This window comes from Mus pahari, chromosome 3 (assembly GCF_900095145.1).
Source record: "Mus pahari chromosome 3, PAHARI_EIJ_v1.1, whole genome shotgun sequence".
In the NCBI taxonomy this organism is placed as follows: Eukaryota; Metazoa; Chordata; class Mammalia; order Rodentia; family Muridae; genus Mus; species Mus pahari.
Genome location: NC_034592.1, coordinates 24,058,058 through 24,068,709, shown reverse-complemented (window position 1 = coordinate 24,068,709; position 10,652 = coordinate 24,058,058). Strand labels below are relative to the sequence as shown.

At 39.0% G+C, this 10,652-nt stretch overlaps 1 protein-coding gene across 1 annotated transcript; it reads right to left on the bottom strand.

Moving 5' to 3' along the window:
• Nucleotides 1-1,083: 1,083 nt before the first annotated feature.
• On the bottom strand, nt 1,084-2,025 carry LOC110318864 (olfactory receptor 50-like). Its single transcript, XM_021194182.1, has one exon. The coding sequence runs from the start codon at nt 2,023-2,025 to the stop codon at nt 1,084-1,086; it is 942 nt and encodes a 313-aa protein (XP_021049841.1).
• Between the last annotated feature and the right edge of the window lie 8,627 nt (nt 2,026-10,652).

Genomic DNA, 10,652 nt, shown 5'->3' with positions numbered 1-10,652 from the left:
CCTGCTAGCTACACCTAAGCTCACATTTGAAGAGACTGAACTTCATGAGGAACAGAGTATGCACAATCACAACATTCTCTGTAATGATTTTAGAATATCTCTCAGTACTGTTTCACAGGGATTCAACTTCCCAGAACCTAGAGATCTCTAATAGGGGTTTCCTTCACCAATTTGATCCTGATTTGTCTGTTGTGGTCTTTTACAGAAAGCAAATCTTGTTTCAATATGAGAACAGGCCCAGACACTTAGAGGGAAAAAAGTTAAGTACTAGTTACAATCACACTAATACAGGCAAAACCTATTGGTAATGGAACAGAAAGAAAGAGTAAGATGAGCGTTGGTCAATAGGTAAAGAATAGTTAAATTGAAAAATTACTTCTGATTGCATGGGAGGGTGGTGATTCTGGATAATGAGAAGAAAATACTGTGTTTTTATGATATGAAAAAGAATTCTGAGTATTTTCACCATAAACATGTGAAAATGAGGAATTAAGCATAACTTACATGATTTGAACATATGAACTCTATATATGTAAGGAAACAATACAAGGTATGCAGTACTGGTACACCATTTGATGTAAATTTAAATTAAAACTAAATACATGGAAATTAGTTAAAATAAAAAGATAGCTACAGTTTGAGTTAAAGTTATTTTTTAAAACTCTAGCTAAATTATAAAATCAAACAAAAATAACATCATAAATTAACCAACCTTAAGAAATATTAGCATCTTTAAGAAAGGAGAAAAAAATCTTTGCTACAAAAGGATTTAACACATTAAAAATAAAACAAGGAAATTAATGAGGACATTAAGTTGCAATTCTGGGGAAAGGGTTCTATATAAAATGTAAAATGTGTAGACATGTTTGTGAAGAAAGCTTGTGCAAAACTATCAGGATTAATAAGACAAAAAAAGGGAAGAAGGAAAATGACAGAAAGAAAAGTCTACATTAAAAGCTACACGTATTGTAAAGTGTGCCAGGCAATGCCCCGAATCACTAAGAAACAGCATTTCCCAGAGGAGAGGACCCTTTAGATAGTGGGAAGATTGCAACTTCCCTTTGAGGAGCAGAAAAAAGCTAATTACATGGAAGAAGTTGCTCTTGCAAGCATATTTCTCAAAGCTCCTTTCATATCCCGATTCCTCAGACTATAAATAAAGGGATTCAGCATGGGTGTGACCATAGTGTACATCACAGCTACAATGACATCCTTGTCATTAGTGTCATTTGATGAGGGGACAAAATATAGACCAATAATAGCTCCATAATAGAGAGAAACCACAGAGAGGTGAGAACCACATGTGGAAAAGGCTTTGCAAATTCCCTTGATGGAGGGAGTTTTCAGGATAGTGGCTCCAATGCGTCCATATGAAACCAGAATGCATATGAATGGCACGGTAATGACCAGTGATCCTACAACAAGAATGACAAACTCATTGATGGAGGTATCTGAGCTAGATAGCTTAATTAAGGCAGACAAGTCACAGAAGAAGTGGTGGAGAGTGTTACCTCTAAAGAAAGAGAGACGAGCTAGAAGAATAGTGTGCACAAGGGCACCAGCAAAAGATAAAAACCAGGATGCAATGACTAGTAAGATACAGATACTCTGACTCATGATTCTGGTATAGTGGAGGGGGTAGCAAATGGCCACATATCTGTCATAGGCCATTGAAGTCAGAAGAAAGCTGTCAAGATCTGCAAAAAATAAGAAAAAATACACCTGGGAAATGCACCCAGCATATGAGATGGATTGACTGTGTATCAGCATATTCATGAGCATCTTTGGAGCTGTGACCGATGAGAAAGAGATGTCCGTGAAGGCCAAGTGGCTGAGGAAGAAGTACATTGGGGTGTGTAGGTGAGAGTCCAGCCTGATGAGTAGGATGATCAGCAGGTTCCCCAGCACTGTGGTCAGGTATGTAGCCAGAAACAGGGCATAGTACATGCCTTGGTCCTCTGGTCGGATGGGGAGCCCCAGGAGGATAAACTCAGATGCACTGCTCTGATTCCTTGTGCTCTTCATCTTCTGCTCGAGATAAAAAAAATCACAGCAATGTGAGAATGGGAAGTATTGTGATTAAGGTACAATGACTTCAATATTTTTAATAGTGTATTCACATTTTTGAAAAATAACAAACTTTTAGAATGTTAAATGGAGGCTAGTGACTTAGAAACCAGCTTAACATGTTTTTAAGGAACCTGGAAATATCATAAAAAAATCAGATAAGAAAAAAATCAGTTTTAAGAAGTTTAAGAATTCATAGTGGTATTCTGAGATACAGACTGAGGTGAAAAGTCAGATCACTCATCAATTAATAACAAAACTAGTCAATGATATAGAATAGTTTGCTAGTCTCTTCATGCTAATCTTACTTCTAGAATCATATCAACTAATGTTTTATATCTGAGATTTACTGAAACTCAGAACCTAGTGGGTAGCTATGGCTCTCCAATGAATGACTTAAAGGCACAGATGTATGTTAATATCTTGAAATATTAGATGATATGCATTGTACATGCCCTTCACACCTTCCCCACTCCAACATTTCCCGGTTTTTGTCACTATAAAGAAGTTTTCATGAGGTATGTATAAAAAGTCCCTGTCTCAAGCTTTCTTCTGTGTTCTCTCAACCATAAGCTAATGATGCCTTTCCAGGTTTGTAGGATGCCAGGAAACATCTGGCTTCTCTAGCTACACCTAGAATTTCCTGAGGAATAACCTGGTCCCTATCTAATATAATCAAATAACCTTCTCCATTTTAACTGGTTTTAATCCAGATTTTTTTTTTTTTGCTAATGAGTCTTAAGTGATTTGTTGTTGTTATTGTTGTATTTCTAACATTGCATTTATTATTGCTCCCCTCTTTATCAGTTGAAATTGGAATTATTTGTGTGGACAATCACAAAAAATAGTAAAAGAACATTGATTTGTCTATTAAAACACAGATCCATGTTCCATAAATAAAATAAATTTGAATATCTTTGTGTTTGAAAGTTGAGAAAGGTTCAACTTTGAACTAATTGCTCATTGATGAGGTTGGTGGTTAAAGGTCTCATTACTACTGCCATCTTGGTTGAAATTACATTTAAAAATCTCTACATTGTCCAGTCCACTATCTTAAATAGTCTAATTTGGTTTTGTTACCAGAGATTAATCACACATTTTATTATATCACCCATCACTATGTTTGTAATAGTCAGTTTATCATAATGAAGTACTAGTTAGCAATTTTTGAGTTTTATTAGTATTATATTGTAATATTATATTATAATGTAATATAATAATGCATTATAATACAATATTTTAATGTAAACAATGTTTAATACCTTTTTATATAAGCATCACATGTATATGAATATAATAAATTCTCAGAAATGGAATTTGAGGGTCTGCATATATTTATGATTTTGATAGATAGCCAAACACAAGAAGATGAAATTGATGAAGAAGTCTATTTTTAAGATTATGTGAATAGAGTCATGATAGTTACATGTTTGGAGAGGGCAGGATTTAAGCACTAGGGGAACAGGAAATTCAAGACCATGGTCAATCTAGAAAAAAATCTATAGAGCAGGAATATTACTGAAGAGCCAGACTGTATAAGATCATTTATGCTCAAATAGAAAGTTTTAATTCTCTGCTTATAGTATTTTCACATGCAAGAAAAGATTTGAGAAAAGAAGCAGCTAGCTTTAAACATTACACTGATTAGTGAGTAGAAGAGAGTTACAGCAAAACCAGGTATAAAAGGGATGTGAACTCTGGGTTATTGTAGCAGTTTCAATACAATATACTCACTGGTACACCTGAGTGTGTCAGTGGATTTTATATAGTTACAGAGATTTGCCATAAAATTTGAAAAAAATCTTAGCAAGACTTAATGGAGATTGAAGACAAACTATGCATCTCTCTTTTCTCCTAAATTAAGTACTTTATGAACATGAGATACATTGATTTACATGGAGATACTGTGCTATTCTATCATCTCAAACTTTAGATTAATACTTAATTCATGATTAAAAACTGTACATAGGACTGTATTGTGGAAAAGTAGATCCTAGGGATAGTAGTACACAATGGACTTACACACTCAAGCACATACACTCATATGACTGAGCGCAAATCCTCCCCCTGCTCTTGCTTGGACATGCCCCCTTAAATGGTAAAAACAGATACCTTCAACTTCAAGGAGTGAGAAGGTCCCTCCATTTCTCTATAGAAGGCATGGGAGACAGTATAATAAGCAGGGTCTCTAAGGGACAAAACATTTCATGGTGGCAGTCAGAAGTCTCATCAACTCAGAACAAAACAAGTTTAGATATACTAACAAACATTTGCCTGCAGCTCTTGAGAATTTTGTACAAACTGTAATTTTACAAAAGACAGAGAGAATCCCAGGGGATAAGACTTCCCATCTTGAGTCTAAATTAAAGGCATATTATAATTGCTAAGTTTCCATTGTCTCCTTGGGGAACACAATTACCTGTTGAAGTAGTAAAGGAAAGTTTGTTTGTCCATAGAGAAATAAAGGTTAAAAACAACAGGGAAGGAACTAGGAACCTTATGGTCCACAAATCTCTTTAGTGTCTTGTTTATTTTGGGGGAAATATAACTGAGAGTCTGTAATAAACTAAGTTTGTGCCTGAGTGTGATAACTAAAGTTTGGAACCCCATGGCACTGTAACAGTGACAGAAATACACTAAAATCATCACTCTGGATAAAAAGGATGAGATGCTTATATATCATCATCACTCAGACCAAGGGGAATAGAACCAGTCCCGATAAATCTCATTCTTTTCTTCAAAATCAGTGGGATCAGTGTTACATGGATACAGTTCTCACATATCCAGAAGATAGCTACCAGTAAAACTTTACATTTAGCTCCATACAAAATTCATTCCAAATCAGTACTTACGTCTCTAGTTCGTATCACTAGAAACATGGAAGTCCAAGTTCAATAAGGTGTGGTATTTTACTCAAACATAATATTTTTATTGATTCTTCTAGGCATTAATAATACACACTATGTATTTTGATTATATTGGTGCCTCTCCTCTCCTCTGATCTAACTCCTCCTCTATTCATTCCAACCCTTTCCTACTTTGTGTTCTCTGTTTTTTTTTATTTTTATAACCTAGGTCCAATTTATATTGTCCATGTACTACTGTGTGTGACACCATCCTCTAGAGCCTAGTGGGACAGCAGAAGCCACACCATTAACTCATTTAACTTAACCCTGGTTTGTCCTTCCTCCCAGAGCCACCAACTGTCAATAGCTCATCATAGATTCCATGGTATAATACATTTGGGGAGTCAATTATAGGACATAACAAGCATGGATTGGAGGGACTGTGATTATAGAAGAAAGACCTGCTACAATAAACCATAATAAACAACAAAAACCCTGTGTATGTTTTTTTTTTTAGTATAATGTGTGCCCAGTACTGGAATTTATATGTTCTAGCCCTAAACTTCACTACTGTTGTATTTGTTTAGATATGAAATGTCTCTTCAAAGACTAATTGTTTATGGCTTTGACTTCAGCTTGCTGAGCCAATGATTGAGATACAATTGCATCATAAGGACTCTGAGCCTATTAGTGAATGAGATCATAAGGTAAATAAGCCAAAGGAAGTGATAGAAAGTGGAGGAGGTGAATAACTTGAAGAATAAGACACAGGATGAATGCCTTTGAAGAATATGATTCATTCATTGGATTTATGTCCTCTCCCCCTCCCTTTTTTTCTCCCTCCCTTCCTCCGTTGCCAGATATATGTCCTGGATGTCATGATCTGAACTGCTTTGTTATCATGTCTTATAGTATGTGTTGTCTTAGCCTCCTTTTTTTGGGATAGTGATTCTTGGGAGCAAACGTTGGTATTTGTGTTGTAGGATCTGTGGAATAACAAAACTCTGAATCTTGGATGATTTTGAATCTTCTGTGTTTAAGGGCTTACTGATAACATATTAGCAAATGCCATCTTCTTTAGAAATATTAAAAATGATTAGGATTCTACTAACTTTTGGGCCCCAAATACCAATACACAGTAGTACCTGTCAGCCCAGGAATCTCCTTCTGTACTCTTTTTAAAAATAGAGTAACCAAGTTGGCATCCACAATGACTTGTACTTCTGCTGTCCAGATCTCTTTGGTTTATAACAGGAACAGCCAATACTCAATAGCATGCACAGTATGCTATGGATCAAGTCACATTGCTTTATGTGTGTGTGGGGGGGGGGTCGTGTTTGTTGTTCACACTACTCCCTCAGAGAACTAGAAGATTCTGTGGACATGAGTTTATCATAGAAAGTATGAAACTTGCTAACATGGTGCCCTTCAATGAGTTTTTGACATGGAGTGACTGTGCAGGTTATATTCAGCTTCATTTGACACACCTGACACTTAGAAAGTGTCTCGAAAAAGAATATGCTTTTGTTTTAAACCCAGGTGTGGGATATGGTGCTGATTCAGATTTTCTACAGCAGCTAACTATGGTTTTCTGCTTGCTCTAACAAGGACATGATAGTTTCTGTGATTGCATTATGGTCTGGATTCTGGGAACATTTCCAAGGGTATATAAATGCTATGGCCCCAGGGGGCAGAATTGGTTGGTTTTGGTCATTCAGTGTGGGTTGTTTGGGAGTTGTTGGTCCTGGGTTGCTAAGTAGTCATGCACAAAGAAGAAACAAGAAGAAATAGATATTCTGATGGTGAAGAGCAAACTTGCCCCAAGGAACTTATTGCCCCTAAGGAGCAGAAATAGCCTAATGATAATATTGTTACCTTTCTCACCCCTGACTTTATTCAGGGACCTCTTTATTTTGCTCTCTATCATTTTTACTCTCTTATCTAATGTTGGGGGTTGAAAGGGTTGAAAATGTGTGGAGAAGGGTAGAAGGAAAAAAAACCCATACAAATTAGGCAAAGATAAGCTACACACTCTACCTCGGATTTCCTTTCAAAAGAGCAGGCCTCCCAGAGACATCAACTGAAGTAGGTACAATGAATTAGAATAAGACTGAAAAGAGGGGGTCACTGATGTGACTGTGTCATTTGTTGTATAAATCTAGAGTGGATGGAAGTATCAGAAGAAAACATACAGCATAGAGAAGTAGCAGAACAAAGCCAGAGTAGTAAGGAGGGTTAAGGGTAAGGGTTGAGAAGGCAAGAGATTGTATAATCAATTACTTGTTCCATGGGTAGTACAATTTGAGGGTAATAATATCAGTTTTGAACAGCAATTAATCTAGATAGACATAACGTTTTCCTCACTATCTTGTAACTTTCCTCAAAGTTCAGCAGCCATTTGGCTTTGATAAGAGAGTTCATCTGTAGCTCGAAGGTCCCAAGTCTGTCTTCTGTGGGGTTCACTGTGTGTCTCAGGAGTCTTTCAGATGAGGTTTCTGGAGGAAGGCAGCTTTGTTGTCTGTAGGTCTTAGGAGATGGTACTGTCTCAGGTGGATCTGTGGTAGCAGGCACTATGTGGAGATGGACCTGTAGAGTAATTGTAACAGAGGAGTAGAACTCCAGCAGGCTATGTGTGCATAGTGTGGATAGCAAAAGTTATGCCTCCAATGGTTTGTTAGGAGCACATCACAGTCCATTTTGGATGGCTGAGGAAGAAAATATCGTGTTAATTTTGTATCTGGGGTAGGAAGTAAACAGTTTGTCTCTAAAAGGAAACCAGATGTTAATTAAGGATTGGATAATTTTTGAACCTTAAAGGAAATTTTAAACGAGAGAATTTTTTTGGATATATGCCATGAATGCTAGAGAGAAAATAAGCATTCAGATAAAGAAGCAAGAAAATTTTGGGTTGAAAAGCAAGATTTAGGTGTTCCTGTAGGGGAAGAACAGCTTCTGGTGGGAGGGAGGGGTACATTGTATTCTGTGGTTAACTTCCCACTTTGTTTTTTCTAGGAAAGTAGAATGTGAAAGTTTAACATAAAGGGTTAAGTGAAAGGTTTTTTAGCTAAGGTGGCTGTCCAGCCAGCCTGCACAGCCCACCTCCCACTTTGGCAATTTTACCTTTGCCTGCCCTTTGTCCTCTTCTTCCGGCCACCTTGTTTGCTGACCCAATGCCTTATTTGCTGGCCTGCTGCCCGCCCCTTTTTCTCCTGTGCTCAGGGCGGGGCCTGGGTCAGCTGGTCACTCAGAATGGGCCACACTCTCACACAGGGTTATGGTGGGGAGGGAGGGACAGAGCACAGAGCTCAGAGTAACACTGTCATTTTGAGGAGGCAGAGAGTTTAGAGCACACACTGCCACTGTGCTGCTGGGCAGAGGCACTAGCATACTCACAGATCAAAGCCAAGGGGCTACAGAGCCTAAGAACAAGCTACTTGCAGCTGAAATCTGTGAGAGAGACAGGGAGCTGGCCAGGAATGAGAGAGAGAGAGAGAGAGAGAGAGAGAGAGAGAGAGAGAGAGAGAGAGAGCTCTTGCTACCATCTGTGGGAACTAAAAGAGGAATGGAGAATGTACCAGCAGAGGTCATCACTGAGTTCTAGGAAACCTAATAGCTAGACAATCTCAAAGGTGTCCAATGGGTTCATAGACAGGGTTGGCCTGAACTTCATATTCTTTATAAAACAAGTCCTCTTCCAGCCAGGGATCATTAAAACCTCATTAGAAAGGTCTCACCCAGCTTCTGGCTATTATAAATATGACTGCTGTGTAGAGCATGTGTCTTTATTACATGTTAGAGCATCTTCTGGGTATATACCCAGGACAGGTATAGCTGAGTCCTCAGGTAGTACTATGTTCAGTTTTCTGAGGAACTGCCAGACTGATTTCCAGAGTGGATGTACCAGCTTGCAATCCCACCAGCAATGGAGGAGTGTTCCTCTTTCTCCACATCCTTTCCAGCATCTGCTTTCACCTGAGTTTTTGATCTTAGCCATTCTGACTGGTATGAGTTGGAGAAAACCCAGATGTCAACAGAGGAATGGATATAGAAAATGTGATATATTTACACAATAGAATACTACTCAGATATTAAAAACAATGACTTCATGAAATTCTCAGGCAAATGAATGGAACTTGAAAATATCATCCTGAGTGAGGTAACTCAATCACAAAAGAACACAGCCATTATGTACTCACTGATAAGTGGGTATTCATCCAAAAGTTCAAAATACCCAAGATTCAATACACAGACCATGTAAAACCCAAGAAGAAGGAAGACCAAGGTGTGGGTGCTTCAATGCTTCTTAGAAGGGGGAACAAAATACAGGAGGAAATATGGAGACAAAGAGTGAAACAGAGGCTGAAGAAAAGGCCACCCAGAGACTGCCCCACTTGGGGACCCATCCTGTATACAGACACCAAACCTGGATGCTATTGTGGATGCCAAGAAGTGTTTGCTGATGGCAGCCTGATATGGCTGTGTCCTGAGAGGCTCTGCCAAAGCCTGACAAATACAGAGGTGGATGCTCACAGCATCACTGGACTGAGTACAAGTTCCCTCATGAATGAGTTGGATAAGGGACTAAGGAGCTGAGGGGGGTTTGTAGCCTCATGTGGGTAACAACAGTGTCAGCTGGCCAGACCTAGCAGAAGCTCCCAGGGACTGGACCACTAACCAAAAAATAAATATGGAGGGACCCATGGCTCTGGCTGCATATATAGCAGATAATGACCTTGTTGGACATCAGAGGGAGAAGAGGCTCTTGAGCCAGAGGGTGTTCGATTCCTCAGCATAGGAAAATGCCAGGGCTGGAAGACTGGAATGGGTTGGTGGGTTGGGGAGCACCCTCATAAAGGTAGGGGGAGAGAGTATGGGATAGGGGGTTTCTGGAAAGGGGAAAACATTTGAAATATAAATAAAGAAAATATACAATATTTCAAAGAGGAAAAAAAAAGATACAAAGGTCCCTCCCATTCCCCTGGAGGTCAACAGGATTGCAATATAGAATCACAGACTCATATGCAGTTGTAGATGACACAGAGCAGCAGGAGGAAATCTTAGCCTCAGTAATCCCCACTGTCTCCCACTGATGAGGCCCCTACCCAAGCCCCAGGGACACCACAAAGACTGGACAATGAGAAGCCCAACCCACTCAAAAATATAATAGTCCAGTGCTTTCAGGTCACCAGTACATCCAGCCCTGAGTTAACTGAGTCATAAAGAGATAGCCCTGTCACTGAATGCTCTCATAAAATTAGATATGCTTCAGGAAGTCCCACGATTGAGCCTTCTGGTTACCAGAGAAAGGTGGGAATGGCAGGGCGAATCTTTGGCAATCAGACTTCATCTTAGAGAACCTGACCCAAGGCTGAACTCAAGTAAACTAACAGGCCAGCCTGTAGGTCTAGTTTCCATGTTACCCTTCAACAAATCCTGCATCTGGTACCAGTTTCTAGGTTATTCCCCAACAAATCTGCACACCCTCCCCCCCCAAAAGGTTACAAGCCTGTCCCTGAAATTTCACTTCCTAACAACCACCAGTCATGGGAAAAACAGAAGTTAAGCTTATGGTTTGGATCCCAGCACCAGTCAATTATGTTAAAGGCCATAATGACCCCCACAAATCAGATGTGTATCAGGTTAGATACCCACTTCTTGCCTCTATAAATAATTGCCTAAAACTAGGCTCATGGTTGTACCTTTCTGCTGTGTCAAGGTTGATTGAGAGCCAAAGCTTGA